General features: G+C 45.9%; 1 protein-coding gene across 1 annotated transcript; it reads left to right on the top strand.

The window, feature by feature from the left end:
• The first annotated feature begins 4765 nt into the window (after positions 1 to 4765).
• LOC119182105 (alpha-L-fucosidase) lies at positions 4766 to 24691 on the top strand. Its single transcript, XM_037433224.2, has 9 exons — positions 4766 to 4903; positions 8500 to 8866; positions 13117 to 13223; positions 14147 to 14277; positions 15260 to 15390; positions 15474 to 15571; positions 20507 to 20639; positions 23543 to 23713; positions 24326 to 24691. The coding sequence occupies exons 1-9, from the start codon at positions 4900 to 4902 to the stop codon at positions 24642 to 24644; spliced, it is 1461 nt and encodes a 486-aa protein (XP_037289121.1). The 5' UTR covers positions 4766 to 4899; the 3' UTR covers positions 24645 to 24691.
• Positions 24692 to 26547: the final 1856 nt, after the last annotated feature.

Genomic DNA, 26547 nt, shown 5'->3' with positions numbered 1-26547 from the left:
ACACGTGCGAAAAGAGGGCACTTTCTACGAGAGGCTTCGCTGAATTGATGAGCAGCTCAACAAAAGCCCTGTCTGGAACAACATGTAAAGTCGGCATGGAGGATTGTGCACGTCAGCAGAATTTACACCTCGTGAAAGCTTAGCCAGGGTCGCGTTTTGCTTCTATCTCGAAACGCTTTCTGAGAAGCCCATTCCAGACGTTCACTAACTATAGTGGCTAGCGTGAACGGGCGCCTTCCCAAGCGGCGGCGGAGAAACCGAATTGTATGCACCGCGACGCGGCACTGTTTCTTGCTGGCGCGCTGGCGAGTGACGGCGGAGGTTGACGGCGGGATGCAGCTGGCAGCAGTGAAACTGCATCCCTACCGCAAAACTGCTTCGCGAAACACGTATTTTAAGCGTAGATATTATTGTTAATTATCTTCGCGGCAGGAATAGAACGAAGTGAACATAATTCGTACTATTCATATGGCCATCTACAGATGCACAAACTAGGAGTTCGACGTATGTTTGTGGCACACACACAATATTAGTTGTCTTGGGATGCCATCGGCCTCATAATGCATGCAGTTTTACGAGTGCTTTCCTGCCCCCCCCCCCCGCCACCTCAATCAAGGTGGATGTTTCAGCTGACAAAGGCTGGATTGGTCAACAAGTAATGTACTGTTCTAGGTTTCACGCGATGTATTTTTGAAGTGACCTGTTCGGAATGTAAATGTGTAACGTCATGTGTAATCTTAAACACATTGCTGGTCTTGTTATGTTAACTCTTGATGTTTTATACCACCTGTAATGTATTAGTTCCCCCCCCCCCCTACACAAATGCCCCTTGGGTGGTGTAGGCAGTTTAGTTAATAAATAAATAAATACCTATCAGACCGATAAAGCACCAACAAAAAAAGTATGCAGCAAAGTACGCACTTTTTTTAGAGTGGTCTGTACCAATTGTTGTTAATTTGGTAAACATACCCACTTTATTGGGCTCTCTACACACGCAGAAAGGATCAGCGCCAAAGTTCCTTGAAAATCAGCGTGTCATTTGCTTAGGTGTGTGCATGCAGGTGGAAGAGGCGGGCGAGACAGCCACCCTCACTAAGAGGGGGGGGGGGGGTGCTAAGTCTGTTTCATACATTAGATCAATAGAGAGGAAACCTGATGCGATGAACCTCCACCCTCCTCCAAGGTGGATATTTCAGCTGGTAAAGGCTGTAATGGTGATCAGCCGGATGGATAAAGCAACAAGGAGAAAAAATCCACAGGCAATTAACAGACCACACTTTTTTTTTTCAACTGAGCTGTCTGAGCCAATTGTTAATTTGGGGAATGTGCCCGCTTTATCGTGCTCTTGTGAGTACGCAGAAAAGAGCAGCGACAAAGTTCTCTGAAGACCAGTATTTGAAGTTTCGGTCGTACATGAAAGGGGAGTGGGACAACCACCGTCACGGGGGGAAGGGGGGGGGGGGGGTCCTGTTGGGTTTATTTTATTTTATTTTTACAGAGTCTCGTTGCAAATAGAAGCACTGAAAATTTGAAGTTTGCATCCTTGCATCCAGCTAATACTTGGCTTTTACTCAATGTTTTTTTTCCTTTTTTATTATGTTATAGTAAGTACATCTATTTAGTTTGTGACAGCTTCTTAAAGGAGAACTGACATCAAATTTACTCATGCCAAGATTTTCGCACCAGCGAGTAGCTATAGATCCCGTAGCAGCGATTCGCGACCTAAAACGCAACTGAGGGATGAATAACTATCACATTTGTTGAGTCATATCACTGGTATCTAGCACTATTCAAAACGGCCGGCAATCCCGCTATTTTTAGCGCTGGGAGCACCAGCAGTGGCGCTATACTTCGCAGTTACCTCCAGATCACGCCACAGCTGAGCACTTCTCCACAGAAAATAGTGACGTCAGGCTCAGCTGCTTCGAAAACATTTCGTCTGCTAGGCAGACACATTCAGCCATGCCTGGTCACCTGCATTGCTGTCGTCGCTGTACAAAGTGTCGGCTCGGGTTTGATACCACAATCTGGAGCTTGGAATCCCCGCGATTCACGATGTCGCGAATTATTTTTGCTTCGATTGACCTTTTGTTGCACAACAGTGATTCCGAAATGGACGCCGTTCCAAGCAGCACGTACTGCAGATGTGCCCGAGGATTCAAAATTCAGCCATGTTCACTGTGTGTCTCAGTTAGCTATATTAGTGTGTTTTGGCAAGCAAAACATACAGGTATACATAGAGGGGTAAATGCAATATAGCTATTGCGAATGAGCATCAGCGGAGAAATACAATGTTTCCAGCTTTGCCAAGTTCTTTTTTGCGCCTTCAGATGGCCCTACCTATCCAGCCTATCGCGGTTAACACGGTATTACCATTTTTACGTGGGCGAAAAGTCTACAGATGAAAAATTCAACGATATCTGCGTGTTAGCGTGTTACTTGTTAGCGATGATATCTGAGTATACGCTGTTCCACTTTTGATAGCTTGTGGTTGTGTTGATGTGTAACACATACGTGATATAAAAAGACACCCTTGTTGCGCTTTTTCCGTGCTTCGAACTAGACGACTGTTACTCATCTGCAACTCACAACGATTCACCAAAATGCTGACCGACAAGCACAGTTTAATCAGGCTATTTTCTTTCGCTCTTCTTTTAAAGGTGGTTTTATCTTGACAATTTCACAAAATCATTCAAACCGCTCCGACGAAGATCAGACGCGACGGGCGAGTGCGTTTCTGCGCTTCGGCGCCACAATAACAACACTCAGATCGTACACGCCATCGCTACTAAGGCATCGTCACTCCGGATGGTATTTGCGGGATGTATCACACCGAACACGTAGCACTAGTGTCGATGTCGCAAGGCAGTCTATTTTCAGCTTTTTCTTGTTAGCTCTTCTACGCTGTTTGACATTTAAATAACATAACTTCTACGCGACGGATGCCGTTCAAATTTGGCCAAGACCTATGCATACCAAGCGATCGAATAACGAGCACATCTAGATCTTGAAATTTGATGGCAGTGCTCCTTTAATATGTTCAAGAGTTTTTCCTCATGTGTGCATGAATTTCACTTTATTGTCTGCTGATGCACGTTTTTTATTCATTATTTATTATTTAGTGTTTATTTCGTTGAGGTATACCTGTCTTACTTTTTTTTTTCGCTGTTGACTCACATTCTGCATCAAAACACTTGTCCTTGCGTCTTTTTATCTGGTTGTTGTATTTTGTCTTTTGTTTTATGTAACAGCTATGAATGTATATGGATATTGATGTGTTTATACTCAAACGCAACTGTTCGGGAAAAAAATGTTAATAAACTGGGACTGAAGCCCCCAATCTCCTACATCTTCATTCCGTGTTGGATATATATGCCGCTTGTATGTGCAGTTCAGATGAAAATAACCTCACAGCGTACTCTGAAGATCATTTTTTTTCCTTTGTTTGCAATTGATCGGCACCTGTGTGACGAGCACAGCGACTTTGTACCGTTACCACAAAGCTTGTTTTAAACGAAAAACGCCAGAGCGCGCGGACTCGGACGCGCAAATGCCGCGCGCCAGCGAGCGGTTGCGCCCTCTGGAGGCTGTAATGAAAAATCTTTCAGCTTTGCCGCCTTGTTCACGACACTAGGAAAACCTTTCTAGCCACTATAGACAGCGCGCGCCCACACGCGCGCGACAGTGTTAAATGCCACCTTCCTTCTTTCATTCTTTTTTCCTTCTTTCACTTCCTCTCCCCCATCCCCCACGCGGAACCGTGTAGGCGCCTTCGTATTGAAAGACAGCAACAGTTCCGTGCTTTTTTCTTCACTTTCCCCTTCATTAACTTCAATGAACTGCTGGAAAGAACACGTTATGCCAATGGCACCCGACAACAACGGGTGGACAGCAGTAACCTTACAAAATAGAACTCTACGCTTTCGCGTCGTTCAGACAACTTCCATGAGAAGATTTGCCAATTTTTCTAAGGCTCGTGATGAGTTCACTGGAACACAATGCGTAGTAGACAACGCATACACCTTCAACTGTCCACAAACATTTTTTTTATTGTCGCCATCAGCTCAAGGCATAAGATTGAAACTTTCTGAGGTGCGATAATTAATGAAGGCTTTTCGCTATCTAAATTCAATAGTCCTTGTGCCTGAAACTGTCTACATATCAGGTTAAGAGGTTTCGAGGAGGCCGAGAATAATTATGTTTTATTTATTTACTCGTTTATTCATTTATTTACTTTTATTTGTACTACAATGTCTCTATGGTTGCAACTTTATTGCGGTAGGAAAAATGAAAACATTATTCGGATCAGAGAAACTTCTAGAAGGTATATTGTAGGTGCAATAAACTATTTTCAGCATTCTAATCAAGCTTTAGGCTCTCAAGGACATTACGACATTAAAACCGCTAGCTGAAACCGGGCGCGCAGGACAAGGAACTCAGAAGATTAAGTCGCAAAATAAGTACAGGCACTGTGTAAGTTTTCGTGGGGTTAACAGCCGAGTAAGCGACCATGCTATCTTTGCGGCAACGCATCGTTTCCGGGCATACTAGGCAACGCCTTTTCTCATGGTCTACATATTTCTCAAGTATGCTTGAGCTCATGTATCGGCAAAATTATCGGACGGCAGCGACCATTTTATTGCTAAAGTCCGTGCTTCGTAGATACGGTGGCAGCAGGATTCGCGAGCAATCTTGTGAAGTGATTGCAGTTCCTCGAGGCGATCCCATTGTTTGATAAAACGCATCTCGTACATTGCGCGTTCCACTATCTGTAATCAGTGCAGCGTCTCGTGATTTCCCTCGCTCGCTGTTATCTCGCCTGAGGTCGAGTGCCCGCTCCTCGTCGAGCTTCTTGCCAAACAGTCGCTCAGACTACCATATGCTGCCCAGCGAACAACCATGGGTGAGCGCCGTCGCTCTCTGATGCACGCTGTATTTCCTGGCCGTATTTCCGGGATTGTTTTTTTTTTTTTCGTACCATACTGTTGACTGACATCATTCTGGGTAACTATGTATGGTTAAACGGCGTAGAATATGCTGCTTTCCCGGTCGTCTCTCTGTGAACAGTCCTAGTGCAAACGATGACGAACCGGGGATTCGAGGTGCCTTTTAATTGACAACTGAAATTTCTAGGATGCTTGTGGCTTAAATGAGCCGAGAAAAGCAGAAGAGCGCTTCCACGCTGAAACAACGCGGTTGGATATGTGAAGCGCGTTTATATATTCGGAATTGTAGGTGCAGTGGAGATGTATCAAAGGGCAAAGCTATTTTAGAAGTTTGACAGTCACATATCCTGTGCCCTCTACTTTACTTTTTTTTCTCTCTCTTCTTCTTCAAAATTACCATTTGACACTTGTCTTATTCATTTCTTTTTAATTCAGTAGACTGCGATACTTCGGTGCAGAAGGCAGGGCATTGTTTTTAAACTTTGCCCACACAAACCTCTCTGTCACATCTCCTGGGCAACCAAGAATTTCTTATAACGCCTTTTTCAGATGATAAGCGCTTCGCAAAGCGTTGCGCCTCTTTTATATGCCATATGGATATTTTTTTTTAACGCCCGCATAGCTCCGTCATTGTGTTGTCGTCGACTTGCGGCTACACGGAGAGATCCGCTGACCATTCGGCGCTGAATTTCGAACGGCCGCATTTTCGTGACCCGAGAGCTCTGCCAACGGATGGATGGATGGATGGATGGATGGATGGATGGATGGACGGACGGACGGACGGACGGACGGACGGACGGACGGACGAATGGACGGATGGATGGATGGCTGGCTGGCTGGCTGGCTGGATGGATGGATGGATGGATGGATGGATGGATGGATGGATGGATGGATGGGTGGAGGGATGGATGGATGGATGGATCCGGCTGTGCCCTTTAGATCGGGTGGTGGCTCACGCCACCTTAGCCGTAAAGTTAAGTACTGTTACTGTGTGTTTAAGAATTGAATTTCACTCGCGCCTCGATTGTAGCCACCAATCAGTTAGCCTACACCTGGTTATTTCTACCCGTTTAAAGTCTATTTGGCCTTCACTGTCCCGAAACCCCAATGCTTTGAAAAATTCGGCGCCATTATCTTCGACTACAGGGCGGAGCCCTTTACAGAATATTATCAAATGTTCAGCCGTTTTTTCTTCCTCTCCACACGCACTGCATACCGTGTGCCTTCGTATTTTGCTCGGTACGTCTTGGTCCGCAATACTCCCGTTCTAGCCTTGAAGAGCAGAGAACTACCCCGAGAATAATCGTAGAAATTTTTCCTTGAATTTCCTGCTTAAAAGTTTAGTAGGTCTCCAGTGATGATTTCGTAAGCATTCCAATCTTCCACATGTCCCTCTCTGTTTCCTTCACCTTCTTCTTAACCGATGTTTCATTTTGGCTTCGTGTTCTGCTGTTGTCTAAATACTTGCTTGACAGTTTTCGAGTTCGCTTCCTCCATTTATTATCAGCATACGAATGCTGCTCAAATCTCCCCCTAATGACCTAGGTTTCAGCATCGGCGCGCCGGAGAGTGAGCGGGAATTCATACAGATGCGGCGGCTCTTCTGTCGGCTGAGCTGCTGTCGCTACTATCGTGCGCGCTGCAACTATTTGACAATACCATGCAGATTACAACAAAAACTAGTAGATACTAATCTAGCGACTCGCTTAAAAGCGTGTATTTGCGTTTAAAACTGATGTTTTGAACTTCCTTTTCTGTATATTAACTGCGTGTGCCACTCGCACATCGAGGCACTGGAAGATAGACCTGCCGTATATACGTGAGCTTGGAATCAAAACAACGTCCGTGCAATTTGATTCCAATGTGTTCTCCGTGACGTATCGATTCATGTAGAAGCATACTTGAACGCTTTATTTTGTGTAACTTGCAAAGCGAAAAGCCAAGTGTATTTCTCACAAGCTTTAAACGCACATTTATTTTGACGGACGCGCCCAGTGCAATTGAAGCACAAAGTATAATGAATAGCCGTACTGCTTTCCCGATGTTTTGTACCGAGAATACCGCAATGTTTATTCATTTGCCGTACTTTTCAGGCAATATTTCAACGAAGCGTCCAAGTGTCGTGCTTCGTATACAACAGGTTACAATCGTCAGTAAAACGCATTCATATGCTTCCCATAAATTCCTGTTCTGCAAAATGGTTATTGACACTTGCTTTCGCCCCGCTGTGGTGGTCTAGTGGCTAAGGTACTCGGCTGCTGACCCGCAGGTCGGGGGATCGAATCCCGGCTGCGGCGGCTGCATTTTCGATGGAGGCGGAAATACTGTAGGCCCGTGTGCTCAGATTTGGGTGCACGTTAAAGAACCCCAGGTAGTCGAAATTTCTGGAGCCCTCCATTATGGCGTCTCTTATAATCATATGGTAGCTTTGAGACTTTAAACCCCACATATCAGTCATCATCAACTTGCCTTCAGACAATGAGGACCCTGCTTCATATCACGCCTCGCCAAGAAAAACTTTCTTCTGTTCTATTTATAGCTGTATTCCCGTAACTATAGTCGGCCGGCCTGGCGCTATACAGCGATATATAAGCGAACACCACACACTACGTGGTCACCTCATCGCTGCTAATGTGAACGGAAACGGTACACAAAATCATTTGCGTTGCACCAATCGAAGATTAAGCCACACTTATTCAAATGCGCAATAGTAAGCGCCATACACTGTGCGTATTTCGGCGGTAATAGTGAATTTTCGCTCACCTGCTTTTGCCAACCTACCAGTGAATGCTGAAATCTACAGGGAACTCTGCAGCTTGACAAGCAGCCTATGTGTCATTGTGGTTACTTTGTGAACTTATCAACACTCATAATCTTCTATGCGGAGCCTAAATGTATTTGCGCTTGGCTTTCCAGAAATGCTAGTAAATCTTCTCTCAACCTCATAGAGATGTGTAAACAGAGGACATGCGAGGGCAGTTGTTGTTTCAATGGAAATTACAAACGAAGGCGGCATTCCGCTCTGGTGGGCATGCGGATGGGAATGAGCCCGACGAAAATTCTTTTACACACAATGGACACCGGCAGAGGTCAAAATAAGCATTCGCTCCCAACCCTAACCCCTAAGACATGGTGTGGGGTATTAATCAATAGACTCACGCCACGATTAGCCTGCGTGCGAATAGTGCAACATGTTTATGTGACCACAAGAGTGTTATGAAATGCTCTATCATGTGGGTAGCACCATAATTAAATGATTAAATAAATACATAAGTAAATAAGGTGTAATGACGGAATAAACAGGCCTAAGGCTCCAGCTACAACTCCAATTTGCGATCCATTAGTATTAGCGAAAATTTCCTTCCCAGCTCACCCAGAAGTTCGACCTTCCTAGGCAGGTAAAAAATGCAGAAACAGCTGACAATCAGCAACACACAGTACTGTTTTTTTGTGAATTTATAGCCGGCAGGTTGCGGTAGTTTGATACTCATCCTATTTTCAGAGGAGCTGCAAGCGATTGACAACCTGCTATGTCCCTCTTGTGTCCGCACAGCGCAGCGCTGGCTCGTGCCCCTTGCCACAGTGCTCGGCTGCATCACGCTCCCTTTCGTCGCGGAAGCCGTCGGGCCCTACGTGCCAACCTGGGACTCACTGGACAATCGACCCTTGCCTGCTTGGTTCGACCAAGCAAAAGTGGGCCTGTTCCTGCACTGGGGCGTCTTCTCGGTGCCCAGTTACACGTCAGAGTGGTTCTGGTGGTACTGGCAGGGCTGGGATGAACCGCGGAACCCAAACCCTGCCAAGTTTATGACGAAAAACTACCCGCCGGGTTTCACCTACCCGGAGTTTGCCAAAGATTTCACGTGCGAATTCTTCGACCCGGACGAGTGGGCACGCATCTTCCAAGAATCGGGCGCGAAGTGAGGCGAAGTGTTCTTAAATAACTGTGCAATTCTTTTAGTCACTTGAAGTACTCGCAATATTTGCCGGGGTGACAGAAAGGACCGATGCACCTTTGCGGTTTTATACAAAGTTACATAGAAAATCAGTTCGTTATTGTGCATTTGGAGGTTTCAGCGTTTACTTCTCAAGTATACCGAATACAATTTTTCTACACGTTCGTTTGCTTGATGAAGTGTTAGCTTCATAAGGCTTTGTATGACAAAAAACGGGCGTATTCCTAGCTCCTTTTCTGGCTTGACAAGAGTAGTTTAGAAGTTACTGAAAGGTGAAAGAGTGATTTTGCTTAGATTTGCCGCCGATCCTTTATGACATAGCACATATACAGTGAATATATGTTCGTAAATATATGGTTCGTAAATATAGTTCGCAAAAATAATTAAAATTTATACTTACCTCTTTATTGCAGTTTCGTGATATAGCTTTATGCCCTTCCTCAATTCACTGGCATTTTTTAGCCCCGAACGTGGTATTTTTAGGCTAACAGAATTCTCAGCATTTCCTGATGTGAGGAAAACTTTCAATCAGTCTGAAAAATAGTGAAAGTGCACTGGAAATGTCCGGTCGACAATGTCTTTCTTTGTTCTCAGCAGACAAATTTAGCGAAGGTAAATATAGCGCAAGCATTTGTAGACGTGCAACGCAGCATTTTTTCTTGATTATGCTGGTGGGTATCAAGAGAACCGCATCATTTAAAGTTTCGAGTTTTTTTTTTTTCAGGATTATTACCGGAATCTATTTGTTGTTTCTTGTTTTCGCGATCAAATTGAACAGTGTAATCCATATTTAATTTGTTGTTTACACTTTCGTTTCTTAGCTAAGATATAAAATTAACAGTTCATTCGTACTGCTGTAAAGTTAGGAACACAAAGCATTTACAGCCTCGTTCGCAATGTCGTGCTCAAGCACGCACGCTGCATTGGGATTGACGCCGTCCATCTTGTCGTAGCCACGGCGACGAGCACGCGCAGCTCAGTTTTTCCTGAAACTTTCCACGTGAGTATGCCACGGACAACTCTAGATCATAGAGTTTCCTAAAATTAATTATTAGGAAACTCTATGCTCTAGATGAGCGCCGACAGTGAAAACGTGTGAGAGCGAATTGTATTCGCCCGGCCGATGGTGCAGTCCGGACACAAGAACAGGCCCGGGAGGCCGAGTGCCGGCAGCAACTGCGTGTCGATGGTCCGGCAGCCTTCCAAGCCGCGCAAAATCGTGAACGGGAATGCAGGCGCCGGTGGCGGGCTGATCGTGCAAACCACGCACCCGGGTTAGCTCGCGATGTCAAACGCTTGCAACGTCGTTGCGACGTCAACGTAATGCTTGCGGGTGCGCATTCGCCGGGGCGAATGACCGCTTTTGGTGAGAGTTTCTCCAGCAACACTTAGGCTTAAGCTGTGACGTCTGCGACCGCCTGTGGTTCGAGAACATTTAACACATTTCGAAACGCATTCAACCGATCGATCATTACACATCCTCCATGACCATGATCATGTGACGCATGTGAAATAAGCACTATAGTCAAGAGTCTGACGGAACCCCGTCTGGTCGGAGATGAACATGGTGCAAAATAATAAAACGCCAACCAAAGTGAAATACGCAAAAATTAAATAATTGACCCGTATCTGCATGTTAATCTGCAAATGTCGTCGAAAGACGATATTCTTGCGCGCGGAGAGAGTGAACAAAACATTTATTTGATGTTCTGCGCAAGAAATCCGCTTTCTACAGCGACCGAAATTCCCCTACCGCCGAAGCACAGCGTCGTTCGCACTGGACGCGCCCCGCGCCGCCGAATATGCCATCTACTACGGGGCGAACGCGGGGTGGATGCGCTGTCACCCGGTTGTTGTCGCGGCTTGCAAACGCCACTATGCTATCCGGTGGTGTATACTTCGACGATTTTCGTACACAAGAAGCAAGAAAAGACAGTGTTGCTTACTTTGCTGGCAAGTGGCTGTCTTGTAATGCACGAAGAGCAGAAAAACCACCGACGCCAGCGGCGTTGGTGGGTTTGTTTTGCTCTGCAAGACCGCAACAAGCTCGGTCACGCCAACAGCAAGCTCGGTCACCTCTTTCACGAAATACGGAGGCGAAGTAGGCACAGAGTAGGTTAAACTCCCGTTGGTTTCAACATTCAGTTACGTGCACTGCGGCATAACAAGTGAGTAGGGCTTGGCCGCCATTTTTTAAAATTCCTTGTCTAGCGCTCCTATTGGTCCGCGGTGACCGATTCAGCGGCAGACGCCGCAAAAATCGGTCCGAGAGCGATCGGCGCGGAGAGGGCCCTTTCGGCGGAACTCGCCGCCACCGAACCGGATTCGGAGCACTTTCGGCGGCCGGAATGCTCAGTGTGAACGCGCAGCGGAAGCGAACCAGCACATCAAGTCACGTCACACGTGAGACATGAGCGCCATCTGGCAGTTTTTTTGGAAACGAAGCGCGAGACTCTGAGACGGGTGTGCGCGCCTGTCTCAGAGGTGATAAGGTGTAGAACGCAAGGCAACGGGTAGGTGCCACCACCGCCTCGTCTTAGCAAAGTGTTGGAAGCACTCGCCTTTTCGTGCAAGCGTTGCATGGTCAGCCCAGCCTGATAAGCGCTCCAGTCCTTAAAATTACTTATCTATGCATTTTCTAGTAAGAAACTCACAAGCAGACTGTATAGCTGTTGTTATGGTGCCCCAGACATGCGCAATAGTTGTTTTATAATTGACAATTGCAAAAGTATGAAAGCTAAATCTTGAGCAACATCGGTGGGCGCTGCAGATGGGGTAGGCAGTTTCAAGTACTTGGTGCCGTTAAGAGTAGACAAACAGACAAATGTACAGAGAGACATACAGACAAAAATTTTTGCGTTGAAGGTCCCCAAGAAAGACTATCGTCTTTAAAGGACGTTTCGGTTCCCCACATGGGAGCCTTGTTCCCAGTGACCGCAAATGGCATAAAGCGCTCTTCTCCATTTTGAGGTCGCTGTGAACAAGCCTCCCGTGTGGGGAGCTGAAACGTCTTTTTAATTTTGGTGTATTTCACTTTGGCCAGCGTTTTTATTACTTTACACAACTAAATAAGCAGTATGGTAAACTCAAGCCACACGTGCGTGTAACCTGATTAAGAAGCACGAAAATATAACGAATAATCGTGAAGAGTTTCAGTGTCACGTCGGGTTGAACCCACGAACAAACATTGGGGCTGCTCGTTTCAGCTTTCGCTGGTTAACCATAAATTTGTACGGAGGTCTTGGGCGGTAATTTTTCAGGCATCGAGATGTCAATGTTTCAACTCTATAAAAATACTAGAGTTGGTGCACCTGTACTACAAACACAGATGATTTCCTACGATCATCTCGAGTTGATTATGCTGGGCCGCCAACTTCAGGCACAGAGACGGGCAACTTGTTCTAGGTGATGTTAGCTAGAAGCGGCGCAGGAGAGGTTGGCAAAATAATTATGCACCACCCAAATTTCCGTCACCGTGTGTTATTCATTTCATTTTTTATACCTCCAGAATCCCAGAGGAATTTTAAGAGTGGGCCAGAAGGAAAAAAAAAACAGCATTTCCCAGTCACTATGATAAGGGATGACTCTTTAGGGTAGTTTTAAATTGACTCGAGTTAATTAACATGGTGATGTGAATGGGAAGGCCATTCCAATCTTGCCCTGCTTCAAAAAAAAAAAGAAATTCTCTAAATGCACGGGTTCGTGTGGGATCTAAGACTTTTCGACCACAGTGGTGCGATGTCCGACAGGCCGGCTGAAAATATTGTCTCGTGTGAAATAATAAAATGATTTGTAGTGAAGACACAGACCTGACATTTTACTGCGAATGGCAAGAGCCGTACTATGAGTGGTAAGGGCCCGTTGTGCAGTGGCACAACCGGTCCTTACGTCTGCACATCAACTTTCAAGTGCCTAACACCATAATTCAACTTATAGTGCCCTAATGCCACTGAATAATTATCTCAACAAATTTTCATCGATCTTGCGTTGCGACATTGCGTCGCAACACACGTGTCAGGGTATGTATTCTCCATAATGACAGAAGCCTTCCGCTGCGCCTTGTACCAGTATATCAACACCATTATTGAATCAAACCAAAATAAAATATTCAGTCTCTGCGAAAGCAGTCTATTTTTGCTTAGCATGGGCTGTATTAAGATGCACCGTAAACAGATGTTGAAGTGAGGCACGTTTAATGTTACTTTCCTCTGCAGGTACGTTGTTCTCACCACGAAGCATCACGAAGGATTCACTCTTTGGCCATCGAACGTGAGCTTCAGCTGGAATGCAAAAGACGTCGGGCCCAAGAGAGACTTAGTAGGTGCGGTTTTATAGCTGCTTAATTCTGAGTGTCGATGATGTCAAATACTCATCTTACGTCGCGATGTCTTTATAGCCAGAAGAAAATGGCAAAGTGACGCAGGTTTTTCTTGGGTGGCCATTGATTTTGGAGTTCTTTACCTATGCTGTCTCACCCGTTCAGAGCAGAGACACGCTATCTTTTTTAAGAACCACACAGTGAAAGTTTCTGTCGTTCAATCCGTTTAATTGTGAGCTGAGCAGCGAATGGATGAGCCTGTCACGCATCTATGCAACTTGCACAAAAATGCTCTAGCGCAGAGTTACGACTTGAGAATTTCCACATCAGCTTGTTTATCTGTCGTAGATGTTCCAAGAGCAATGCATCCTACAACACAGAGGAAACTGGAAATATCAAGCCACACACGGCAACCAATACAAAGGCCTCGGTCCTCTGGCCCAATGCTTGTGCCTAAAAAGTGCAATAACGGTCCTTTGTGATAGATAGCAACTTTGCACGAAGCGTATGCATGACCCTACTGAGCTATAACTAGTCGTCTATTGGCGGTATAAAATACCATAATTCGTAATCTATGTATACATTGTGTATACACATTGGACATCACGTCACGGCATCCATGCGATTGGCATCTTTACCCCGTCGGCCATGCGAAGTCTTGGAGTACGTTCATTGTAAACACTGAAAAAGTTGGCCTGAGCTGCGGGTATGTTGACGCAATCACCAAAGGGTAATGAGATATAACTAGTTTACTTGGTAAACGTTCGCCGGCATGCAATTAAAGTGAGAATAGCACGACTCCGTTAAGTGGTGGCCTCTGACCTCTTGGGTCACGTACTATACACTGCATGTCGCACTGTTTTGTGTTCACATAGACTATAACCATTTATCAGATGCTTGAAGTAAGAAGCCAATCTTTCTCGCAGGTGAACTGGCCAATGTGGTTCGATCTAAGACCGACCTTGTGTTTGGAGTTTACCACTCTCTGTTTGAATGGTTCAATCCCTTGTTCCTTGAGGACCAGAGAAACAACTTTACCACCAACTATTTTTCGGAGGTCAGCCAACTACTACACCCTCTCATTTGAATTTGCTCTGTTGATTATTTTTCAGCTCATTTTTTTCATGATATTCTAACTTTAATTATCATATATAGAAATGATTTCTGAGCTATGCTCAGTTTTCGTCATGAGTGAGAGAGGAACGCAAACCGGAAAGAAAAAGGTAGTTGTTATTTCCTGTATAATGAGACTGAGTGTTTATAGTTCGTAAATTATGCACCCAAAGAAGTTTTAAAATCAGAAGACTAAGCCCTTCAAGGATAAATAATATTTTCTACTTCATCTTTAGACATGAGGCAATCTTTTCTGGCTGTTCTACTCGTTAATATATCTTTCTTTGTCTTCACCACCACAGCGGCGATTTGCTACAGCGTTCTGCTGCTGCTCCTTCCAATTCTCGGCTGTGGTGGAGCACAATTCTGACGGAGATAAGAATGCAAAAGAGTTCGCATGCACACCGTACACCATACACATGAACGGCATGACCTCATACGCCATCGTTAACCAACCTGTTCGGACGGCTATTTACTCTAGTATTTTAACTGTTTATGGTAACGCAGAAGAAATTCTAGAAACCCATCATTTAGATGGTGTGGTCTGTCTTACTTTTGATGTTTGTCTGTATGTCTCAACTAGAGCGATGTCGCTCTTGTTTCATCAGACAGTGTCAAAAACTGGTAACCAGGGCTGTTCGATTTTATCAATAGCACTAGTGGATTGGGCACTAAGCTGTAGGTAAATCGCTGTGCTAAGTGGCTGTTGTACATATGCATCACCTCTTTTTGTCCTCATCCTCACTCTTTTTTTTCTCTCTTTCTCTTTGCGACTCTGTAGAGTAACAGGCTAGACCGCATTACTTTAGGCCAACCTCGATGCATTCTCAATTTCTAATAAGTTCTCGCTCTCTGTCATAGAAATAATAATCACGAGGCGTATGATCTATGTTTGTACGACCAACGTATATGCCTTTTTCTTTCAGGGCAAAACGCTCGTCGAGCTGCGCGAGCTGGTGGAGCGATACAAGCCCGAGATCATCTGGTCGGATGGTGACCCTGCCCCGGCAGAATACTGGAAGAGCCGGGAGTTCCTGGCCTGGCTGTACAACGATAGGTATACGCGCCTGAAACGCAGTCTTTTGCTAAGACTTTCAAATGTGTTTTTTTGTGAATATGGCACTCCTTTCTGTCACACAGCCCTGTCCGAGACACCGTAGTCACCAACGACCGCTGGGGTAATGGATGCGGCTGCAAACACGGTGGATACTTCACATGCAACGACCGTTACAATCCAGGCGAGTGTCAAGTGTCGTGCAGTCAAGTGCCAACTTAGTAGAAGTAGGATAAGAAGAAGTAGTAGTATCAGTGGCAGTAGTAGTGGCAGTGTCTTCGCTAGTCCACTGCATATAACGTGGTTGTGCATTATCAGGTGACCGCAGCTAATTTATTTGTGGGGTTTAACGTCCCAAAACCACCACATGATTATGAGAGACGCCGTAGTGGAGGGCTCCGGAAATTTCGACCACCTGGGGTTCTTTAATGTGCACCCAAATCTGAGCACACGGGCCTACACCATTTCCGCCTCCATCGGAAATGCAGCCGCCGCAGCCGAGATTCGATCCCGCGACCTGCGGGTCAGCAGCCGAGTACCTTAGCCACTAGACCACCGCAACGGGGCGAGGTGACCGCAGCTAGAAAATTATGTTCAGTACTCATTAATTGAAATGAGAAAGTTTAGAGTTAATGCTCATACTTTCGTTTTCAGCATCTGTACACAGTTCACCTCCTGCCCGCATAATTTTGATGCGAACACGTACGTACACAGAGCCAGCTGTGCATCTAGCGGCCGGACTTCAAGTAACATGACACGGTTACCGCTAGCAATCGTTTACAGCAGTTGTTATATTTTAAAAAAGTATCGTGTTCAGTCAGTAAGTGCTAGTCATATAGTAACGATTCAATCGAACCGGGAGTGGTCCCAGCTTCGTCAAGCCCAAAACAACTTCCATAAACGTTGGTTAAGCCGGCACAGCGTTACTCAAAAGGACAACGAAGAATAGATGTCACACCTGTCCCGTTAATTAGGGAGGCGATCGCCGGGCTAATTCCAAGAGCCGAAGTATCGGCCCCCCGAACCGCACCACGAAAGCGTGGACAATTTAGAAGTGGTCCTTATTGGTGCGCCAGCGGACGCCGGCTGTGGCCCAAAGAACAAGACAGAGCCGAGAGTTGATGAACAAACAAAATTATATTCTCATTAACGGCAGATCAAAAACAATACACACGTATGCACACTCCACAATAGTTACATACAATACGTCACCAAACAGACAATGTACTACACAGTACAATCAACCACACTTGAAACAACGGACACAGACAACAATACGCACTACAATGCAGTCGCATGCATTGAACAACCAAGACTCTTAAAGACTAAAGAGATATAAAACCTATTCAGTCCAAAGTCCTTGGAACAAAAGTCTGAATGATACTCTTCCGAGAATCACTCACTCAAAGTCCAGCGTTGTTGTCGTTCCGCAGCTCTCGAAGTTCTCTTCCAGGAAACCTCCCGTCTTCAATTGGCCACTCTTCCAACTTCAACTTCTTCGCCGGAACACGTCGGCTTCACACTCGCAGCGGTTGCCCGCGTCTTCGCTCGATAGCGGTAAACCCACGCTCTTGCCTGTAGCTCGAGCCGTCCCTTCGGACCAAAAACTTCGCCGTCTACACGGCGGACTCTCTACGCACTCTGGCGCTCACTTCCGTCTCCTCCTGTCCTGTCACTACGGGCAGAACCTTCGCCGACTCCACGGCGGAATCCCTACGCGCTCCGGCGTTAACTTCCGTCACCTCCTGTTCTGTCGTCTCGGCCGCTCGATTAAATACCTTCCGCGCCACCTTCCAGAAATTTCTGGTCATTTCGTCGGCGCGATACGCGGCGAAAGCTGGGAAGAGGGCGAGACAGTTGGAATGCCCTCTTCCCAGCTTTCGCCGCGTATCGCGCCGACGAAATGACCAGAAATTTCTGGAAGGTGGCGCGGAAGGTATTTAATCGAGCGGCCGAGACGACAGAACAGGAGGTGACGGAAGTTAACGCCGGAGCGCGTAGGGATTCCGCCGTGGAGTCGGCGAAGGTTCTGCCCGTAGTGACAGGACAGGAGGAGACGGAAGTGAGCGCCAGAGTGCGTAGAGAGTCCGCCGTGTAGACGGCGAAGTTTTTGGTCCGAAGGGACGGCTCGAGCTACAGGCAAGAGCGTGGGTTTACCGCTATCGAGCGAAGACGCGGGCAACCGCTGCGAGTGTGAAGCCGACGTGTTCCGGCGAAGAAGTTGAAGTTGGAAGAGTGGCCAATTGAAGACGGGAGGTTTCCTGGAAGAGAACTTCGAGAGCTGCGGAACGACAACAACGCTGGACTTTGAGTGAGTGATTCTCGGAAGAGTATCATTCAGACTTTTGTTCCAAGGACTTTGGACTGAATAGGTTTTATATCTCTTTAGTCTTTAAGAGTCTTGGTTGTTCAATGCATGCGACTGCATTATAGTGCGTATTGTTGTCTGTGTCCGTTGTTTCAAGTGTGGTTGATTGTACTGTGTAGTACATTGTCTGTTTGGTGACGTATTGTATGTAACTATTGTGGAGTGTGCATACGTGTGTATTGTTTTTGATCTGCCGTTAATGAGAATATAATTTTGTTTGTTCATCAACTCTCGGCTCTGTCTTGTTCTTTGGGCCACAGCCGGCGTCCGCTGGCGCACCAATAAGGACCACTTCTAAATTGTCCACGCTTTCGTGGTGCGGTTCGGGGGGCCGATACTTCGGCTCTTGGAATTAGCCCGGCGATCGCCTCCCTAATTAACGGGACAGGTGTGACAATTAATCTGGCGTCCGCGACAGGACCTTTTGGTGCACAGTGTGTCCAAAGTAGTGAGAAAGAGCCTCGAGTTGTCGATAGTGCTATCGGAACAATTTTGTGTGTTGTTCAGTGTTCTCGTTAACGAGTGCAGGGGAGTGTTCCGATAGACGGATTTAGGCAGATACTTTTTACACGCGGCAAGGTTTTATTTGCGAGTTGCGAGACACAATGGATCTCGAAAAGTTAGTTGCGCTTGGTGAGAAGATGGGTCTTTCTGGCGCCGAACTACGGAAGTGGGTAAGCCAGAAGGAGAAAGAGGCGGTGGAGAGAGAGAGGTTGGCAGCGGAGAGAGCCAAGGAAGAAAAAGCCGCTGAGTTAGAACGAGAGAGGTTGGCAGCTGAGAGGGCCAAGGAAGAAAAAGCAGCTGAGTTGGAACGAGAGAGGTTGGCAGCTGAAAAGGCGAAGGAAGAAAGAGAGCAGCAATTGAAGTTGGAGCTGGAGCGAGAAAAGTTGGCAGCCGAAAGGGCGAGAGAAGAAAGAGAGGCAAAAGAGCGCCAGCTGAAAGAAGAAAGAGAGGAAAGGGAGCGGCAGCGGCAGCACGAGATGGAACTCGAGCGGCTCCGTTTACAACAGCGAAGCGAAACTCCCGTCCAAGTTAGAGTTGAAAGCAGCGAACGGGAAGATCACGGCTTCCGCTTGAACCCAAGCAAGCTGCTCGTAGCGTTTGATGAAAGGAAGGACGACCTAGACGCGTACCTCCACAGATTTGAGACGATTGCGAGGAGCCAGAATTGGCCGGAACAGCAATGGGCAACTGCTTTAAGTACCTGCTTGAGTGGTGAAGCGCTCAGTGTGTACGGTAGGCTGACGCCGACCGATGCAGCCAACTACGCAAAGGTGAAAGCGGCTTTGTTGAAGCGATTTAGATTCACTGTGGAAGGATTCCGGGACAGGTTTCGGACAGGAAAGCCAGCTGATGGTGAAACGGCTACGCAGTATGCCGCCCGACTTTGCCATTATTTCGACAGATGGATTGAACTTTCAGGGACAGCGCAGGAGTACGATGAGCTTAGAGAGCTCCTAATTAGAGAACAATTTCTTACTAGTTGCCACCCAAGCCTGTCGCTGTACTTGAAAGAGAGGAAGGCTGAGTCACTTGAAGGCATGCTCGAATCGGCTGATCAATTCTTGGAAGCGCAAGGTGGAACTAATTTGGCAAGGGTCAAGAAGGAGTGTCCTGAAAATTCGAAGAAATCGGCTCCCGAAGAAAAGAAGCGAGCACCGGAGAACACACCGCGTTGTTTTCTGTGTAACCGAGTGGGTCATCGCGCGAAAAACTGTCGAACGATCTTTACGAGCCCTACGGTAGTGAAATGTTTTAAGTGTGGTCAGACTGGGCACAAAGCAGATGCATGTCGGAACGGAGTGAGTCAAACTCACCAGGTATCCTGTGTGCAAGCAGCACCGAAATCTGATAATAAGGCCGTCACTGATGGATTCGTAGAGTTGAAGAATGGGGAGAAAATTCCTATCGTGGGTGCTGTAATGTCAAAACAGCCAACCGGTGTTACGAAAGGAATGCCAACGCTTCCTGGAAAGATTGCAGGCAAGAAGATTACGGTTCTAAGAGACACCGGTAGCTCCACGGTTATCGTGAGGAGAAATTTGGTACGGGAAAGAGAGTTGACAGGCAGAACGAAACCGGTTTGCCTAATTGACCGTACGGTCCGAATGCTTCCCGAAGCAGAAATTGAGGTTGAAACCCCGTACTTCAGCGGGAAGGTTACTGCGTTATGCATGACGACCCCCCTGTATGACCTTGTCATTGGAAACATCGACGGGGCGCGAGGGCCAAGTGATCCAGAATGTTTGGGAGAAGACCCGAAGATCGAGCCCTCGCCAACACAGCGGCCGCGAGATCCAAGGGAGGAGCATCCCGTGACGGATCTCACTAGAGCCCAAGGCGAAGCCGCGGCGCAAGAGACAGCGAAGGAGAAGACGATCGTGTCGAATAAGTTCACGGGCCGAGCAACCGGACTTACGTCGGCACAACTTCAACCGACCGACAGTGTAAAGGAGACGGAGCTGGCCAGCCGGGCAAAATGTAGAGGCATGATCAAACGGGACAGGTGTGACAATAGACGTATATCTATCGCGTAATTTTATACGAACAAAGACTCAAATATGGGTGGGGGGGGGGGGGAATGCACGTTGGGTAAGAACACCAAAAACACAAGAAAGTACAGATCTTGAACACGTTCAACAGATTTGAACAGCGTGCGACCATATCCTGTATAACTGCAACCCGTTCGAATCTGTGTTGATGACGTGTTTTGCAAGGTGAACTCCAAGCAGCGTGGCTTCGGGCATGCAGGAGTGCTGCAGCCACGCAAGTGGGAGAACTGCATGACCCTGGACCGTCAATCTTGGGGATACAGAAGAGACGCCACCCTGGCTGATGTGCTTTCCATACAGGAACTCATCAAAACACTCGTTCAGTCAATCAGGTACGGCACAGACATAGTCTGCGTAATGTACTTCATCTATCAATGCACTAACCTTTGCCTCGTTCTACACGTGCCGCCCAAAGCTCATGCACTGTTATCTTTCGTGCTATGGGAAGTTGCGAGTTGTGCTCAAGTAGCAGTCCGAAAGCCGTAATAGTCTTTTCTTTCTTCTGCTAGTATTGCTCTTGACCCTTCTAAATTGAAAAGAGACACTATGCAATTAAAACAATTCCGTTTCCATGCGAGGACACTGTGAATGCTATGATTCGAATATTATATACGAAGGCAAGCAACTATCTCTTGCACTTGATCTCGGGTAACTATACAAAGCACTGCTTTAAGCGATTACAGCTGCTCCAGGAAGCAAAACGGTTTTCTTGCTTTATGTGGTCTCAAGCCAGCAATTGCGATCACGGCCTTATTACCAAAGTTATCAGTTGCTGCTTGAGCAGCGCAGCACCCTACCCCCTCCTTTGGCGCCATTTCACACTCTGCCCAATAAAAGAGTGGCAAGACGTTTCGACTTTGCTTGAGGAGCGCTCAACGCCAGACCTCGCACGCGGGGCGTTGTTATCGCATGTGCTATTTGTGTGTTTCATCTCGGCTTTAGCCGCGCTCATCCCTAACACTTTTGTGCTTTTTCTAGTGCGTAGAACATATGGTGCACGCGGCAATGTCATTGATGTAAACTTTATACTAAACATGATAGCGATGGCGAAAACCGCCGAGTGGTCTATATCATAGATACCGCACTAAAAAAAACCACTCTAAAATTCCTTTCCCATGGATACCCGCCATTGTAGCTTAAAGGCTAAGTTGCTGCGCTGCTAAGTTCTAGAGTTAGATATTGATTTTCAGCTATGGAAGCTGCATTTGACGGAACTGTAGTGCAAAAGCGCCTGTGTACTCGAATTTAGAAGCTCAAAAATATTGCTCCCCCCTCACCTGTTGCCATGCGGCTAAATAAGCCATAAGCGTCTGTGTCCTTTGTTCATGTGAAAGGGGGCGTACCAAAGTATTACACACGAAGCCATCCTCACCGCCTTCGAAGAAATTGATGTGAGAAGTCAGTCGTTTCACTTTAAATTAAGATATTCCTGTGAAACCTTTCTTTGCGAGCGCCGAGCACGGCCACACTTGACGGCCGATATTACACCAATACTCCCCCGGATAACGTCCCCGGATAATGTACTGAGATCGCACAGCTTCACGCTAATTGTACTCCTTGATCCCCTTCAAAACACAGTTAAAATATCAATCTACATGCATGAAATCTGAATTCTGTAGCTGACAAAAAGCTTCAGGACTGGCTAAAAAAGTAATTTATTGATACTATACATTTGATATACCTTCAAAACGATTTACTTGCACAAAGATGCACACATAACTCCCCGTGCTCCTGTTACTTCACAATTGTGCCCCTCATCTTTTCCTTCTGAAATGAATCCAGCTCCTCAATGAGCGATTCTAGCTTCATTACAGCAATCACGTCATAACTGGCATCTTTGAGCTGAGATATCTGTCTCGTCATGAGAATAATTTCGCTGCTGAAGTCGTCATCTCTCTCACTCTTTGTTGCACTTTTCTTATTGCAACCTCATTAAACCTTGTCACGGTAAGTCCAGAGTGCAGATTTGCTGACGCCTTCCGATTTGTTTCATTCCAAGATACTTATTTGAAAGTCTATAAAGACATGTTACTCTCACACCTGTCTATCATCTATATATATGTATATATGTATATATGTATATATATATATATATATATATATATATATATATATATATATATATATATATATATATATATATATATATATGTTAACAAGCGTTGCGAGAAGACTAGTCTCAACTCTTCCCTCACCCACATACATAACAAGGATGTGTGGGTTAGGCTACTCCAAACTAACTGACCCTTATTAGCAACAAAACCACTTTAAAGGCACTGGGACGTCTGGCTTGCAAGGATCGGGAAAGTCAGGTGTTGCTCGGCTTGAACACGCCCAGCGAGCCGCACATGTCAGCGGAGCCTTGGACTTGGCAATCCCAGCCATGCTTGCCCAAATACTACTCCAAAGTAAAATTAAGTTTGTGCTACTACTAGATCTTAGCTGGACGCATTATTCTTCCTGGGTGCACTCCGAAAACCAAAATGTTGCCACCAATGTTGATAGGTTTCTACTTGTGAGGAAAATGAAGGGTGAACACTTTCAGTTAATGTGAAAGCACAATCATCACAATCCTATATTGTTTGCCATTTTATAATGCAATTGAAATGAACTGCTTCATAGTAAATCTTTATTTTGAAAGAATCAGTTGACATATGAACGAGTGGTACAACGAAAATAGATCAACTAAATAGGTGGAACACTGGAAGATCAGCATCATATGCAGCATACGGAGGTTACCCAGCACTACTATCTAGCAGGGGTCTCGAACTCACTCCTAGAAAGGGGTCTGCAATCCCGCAAATTCAAAGAAAAAGAACATTCAAATATTTCTTATATAGATAATTCCTGAACGGCATTTGGTTCCATTATTCTTACATGCCGATACTGATCTCCATAATGACTCAAATCTGGACGCTGATTCTGAAATATATTACCAGTTGTTTCACGACAGAGTGACAACACGAAGTGCCTTACGGAAGCAATCTTCAGACCAGTTACACCTGTAAAGCCCATGGACATATGCATCAGGAAAACTTAAAAAAAAATGTGGGACGACGACAGTCATGTAAGGGCCACGAGCAGCGAGCTAGAGATTCCCGGGCCGCATGTTTTCTCAAAGAAACAATATGTAGACATATCCATGGGAGACCGTGACCACACATTGTTTCACGAGTGTACTATCACTGGTGATTCATGTTTATGCTGTTTATTGAAAAGCGGTATTTACACGCAGTTGCGGGGGCAACATCCTCATCAACATAGGGCCTACTCGAGACGGCAGACTGGAGGTCATCTACCAGGAAAGGCTGCAGCAGCTGGGCCGCTGGCTCAAGGTGAATGGCGAAGCTGTCTACGGGTCAGCGGCATGGACTTGCCAGAACGATACCGATGCTGGAAAAGTCTGGTACGTGACTAGAACCTATGGTCCTTGCTGTCGTCTCCGGAATCATGAGGCCAATTTCGAGAAGTATACGAAAGAGATAGGGCATTTTACATAAATGTTTTACATCTTTTATTTTAGTTAACTAATTAAAGCAGAATACAAAAATACCCTAACAAATGCCACGTTAGGGCAAACCATATAGATTTGCTTTCGATCAGTTGCGATTAACAATTTTTTTTGTTTTAATCTTTGTAGTTATGTGGAACACTCAGTACTATAAACACTATTACTGCGTTACACAGGAATATACTTTTGCTTCAATTTATTTATATGTGGTATCCCCAAGTAAGTTTATACTATAAGCTTCTTAGCTATGGCAAGCTCTAAATATAGTTAATATAACCTCCAGTTTTGATGAATGAAGCATTCAGCAGTACTCGAAAGGTATCTGGTTGCTCTGTCTACACTGACCCCTCTAAATGGTCCATTGCAGAGTCAAGTACAAAGGAAAGATAACGCTATCAAAAGAGAGATGGAGTGACGAAAATAGGTTATCGCAGGATGGTATAATTGCCGTAAATTTGCTTTGGCTATAATGGACTTGACGACGACAACTTCATCTGGTTGGCGCAGGTATACGCAAGGCGTGATCGAAGATGGTGAACAGGCGGTGTACGTATTCGTTTTGGAGTGGCCATCACAGAGCATTCTCCACTTGGCCTCACTGCGACTGGGTGTTGGATCACGAGTTGTCATGCTGGGTGCCGAAGAAGAGCCCATCCAGGTGGTGGAACAGTCGACTCTTCGCCTGACACTGGCTCTGCCGGATCTCACCGTAAACCGTTTGCCCACACCCTGGGCCTGGGTTCTCAGAGTCACGGGACCAGCCACTGCATACTGCTCCACAAGGCTCTCCATGAATTCTATTCAGTTAGAAGAGGACAGAGTGTGAATGAGCTCTCCTCAATAGTCGGACGAAATATCAAATGGAAGCACGTGCTGGATGTGTTCATTTTTTTCTTCTCCTGCTTTTTTTGGTAATAATAGTGACACAGTCTATCACGACTACTGCTCTATGGGTGGACCAAATGGTCAGAAACATGCTGGCGTAAAAGCTACGATTACTTTATGATGTCACATTCTAATTAACCTCAAGGAACGCGTATGCTGCTTGGGGCACACGATAATCCAAGGGGTGTAGTATAGCCGAATACACCTTGAAAGGCAGGAACCCAGATGATGCCCAGATGACCAAAGTGCAATCACCAATTGCCTTCGCATTCTAAAAATATTCCCATTCGTGTGCCAGAAGGCGGAGTCACCCGCCATGCTGCTCATGAAATAAGTACGTACCCTTTGATGAATTTCATATCAGGGGAATCGCCAGAATTTTTTTTTTTTTTTTTTTTTGGGTGGGAAGGAGGGGGCACAGTCCTGGTGTGCCACCCCTTGGCTACGCACTGTCTCATATTCATCCGCCTTTGAGGAGGACATACCGCTGCCTTCTGAAGTTCCACTCGACTATAACTGATGTGGGAAAAGCTCGTAAGACGGCAAGTTAGCAAACATTCCAAGCGTTTGGCGTCACAATTGTTCTGAGGGGTTGCAGCAAGGTTGCCACCCCCATATATATATAAGATCTAACAGAAAATAATGCCAAGGAATGTATAGGAGAAGTTATTAGAACAAATGTAATGTAAATAGGAAGAAAGCAAAGTGGGTGAAAAAATAACCAGCCCTGAGCAGCAATCGAACCTACGACCTTCGAATAACGCGTTCGATGCTCTAATCACTGAGCTATCACAGCGGCCTTCCCCCAACCCACTTTTTTGGGTTTAGATGTGAATTTAAACGTGGGAGTGTCAGTCAGCGCCATCTGTAGCCAAGCGGCGAGTGTGGGACACCATTTTATAAGCCTGTGTGGTGTCACGTAGCACGTGAACTTATTACGAGCGGGCAGCTGACCAATAGTCTCTCGTATGGAACCTAATGACACCAAGTCTGCCAGTACGAGACCCTCGTTAATGAATAAGGGAAAGATGTGTATACCTAAGGGCTCGTTTTTCCGTGTTTTGACACAATAATAATGAGATTTAACAGAAAATAATGCCAAGAAGTAATTAGAACAAATGTAATGTAAACAAGGAGAAAGAAAAGTAGGTGAAAAAATAACCAGCCGTGAGCAGGAATAGAACTTAAAACCTTCGAATGACGCGTTCTATGCTCTAACAACTGAGCTATTACAGCAGCCTTCCCTCAACCCACTGTTTTGGGTTTACATGTGAATTTAAATGTGGGAGTGTCAGTCACCGCCATCAGTAGCTAAGCGGCGAGTGTGGAACACCATTTTATAAGCCTGTGTGGGGTCACGTAGCACGTGAACTTATTACGAGCGGGCAGCTGACCAATAGTCTCTCGTATACAACCTAATGACACCAAGTCTGCCAGTACGAGACCCTCGCTAATGAATAAGGAAAATATAAAAATACATAAGGGCTCATTTTCCCGTGTTTCGACACAATATTAATGATATCTAACAGAAAATAATGCCCCAAGTTATTAGAACAAATGTAGTATAAATAAGAAGAAAGAAAAGTAGGAGAAAAAATAACCAGCCGTGAGCAGGAATCGAACCTACGACCTTCAAATAACGCGTTCGATGCTCTAACCACTGAGCTATCACAGCGGCCTTCCCCAAACCCACTTTTTTGGGTTTATATGTGAATTTAAACATGGAAGTGTCAGTCACCGCCATCAGTAGCTAAGCGGCGAGTGTGGAACACCATTTTATAAGCCTGTGTGGCGTCACGTAGCACGTGAACTTATTACGAGCGGGCAGCTGACCATACAACTTA

This window comes from Rhipicephalus microplus, chromosome X (assembly GCF_043290135.1).
Source record: "Rhipicephalus microplus isolate Deutch F79 chromosome X, USDA_Rmic, whole genome shotgun sequence".
Classification (NCBI taxonomy): Eukaryota; Metazoa; Arthropoda; class Arachnida; order Ixodida; family Ixodidae; genus Rhipicephalus; species Rhipicephalus microplus.
This window is presented reverse-complemented; position numbering and strand designations above follow the sequence as displayed.

What these genes read in the sequence shown, in the direction of transcription:
- LOC119182105 (XM_037433224.2), top strand. An exon ending in TTCCAAGAATCGGGCGCGAA is followed by an intron (nt 8,867 to 13,116) that starts GTGAGGCGAAGT and finishes TTTCCTCTGCAG; the next exon opens with GTACGTTGTTCTCACCACGA. An exon ending in ACACTCGTTCAGTCAATCAG is followed by an intron (nt 20,640 to 23,542) that starts GTACGGCACAGA and finishes ATTTACACGCAG; the next exon opens with TTGCGGGGGCAACATCCTCA.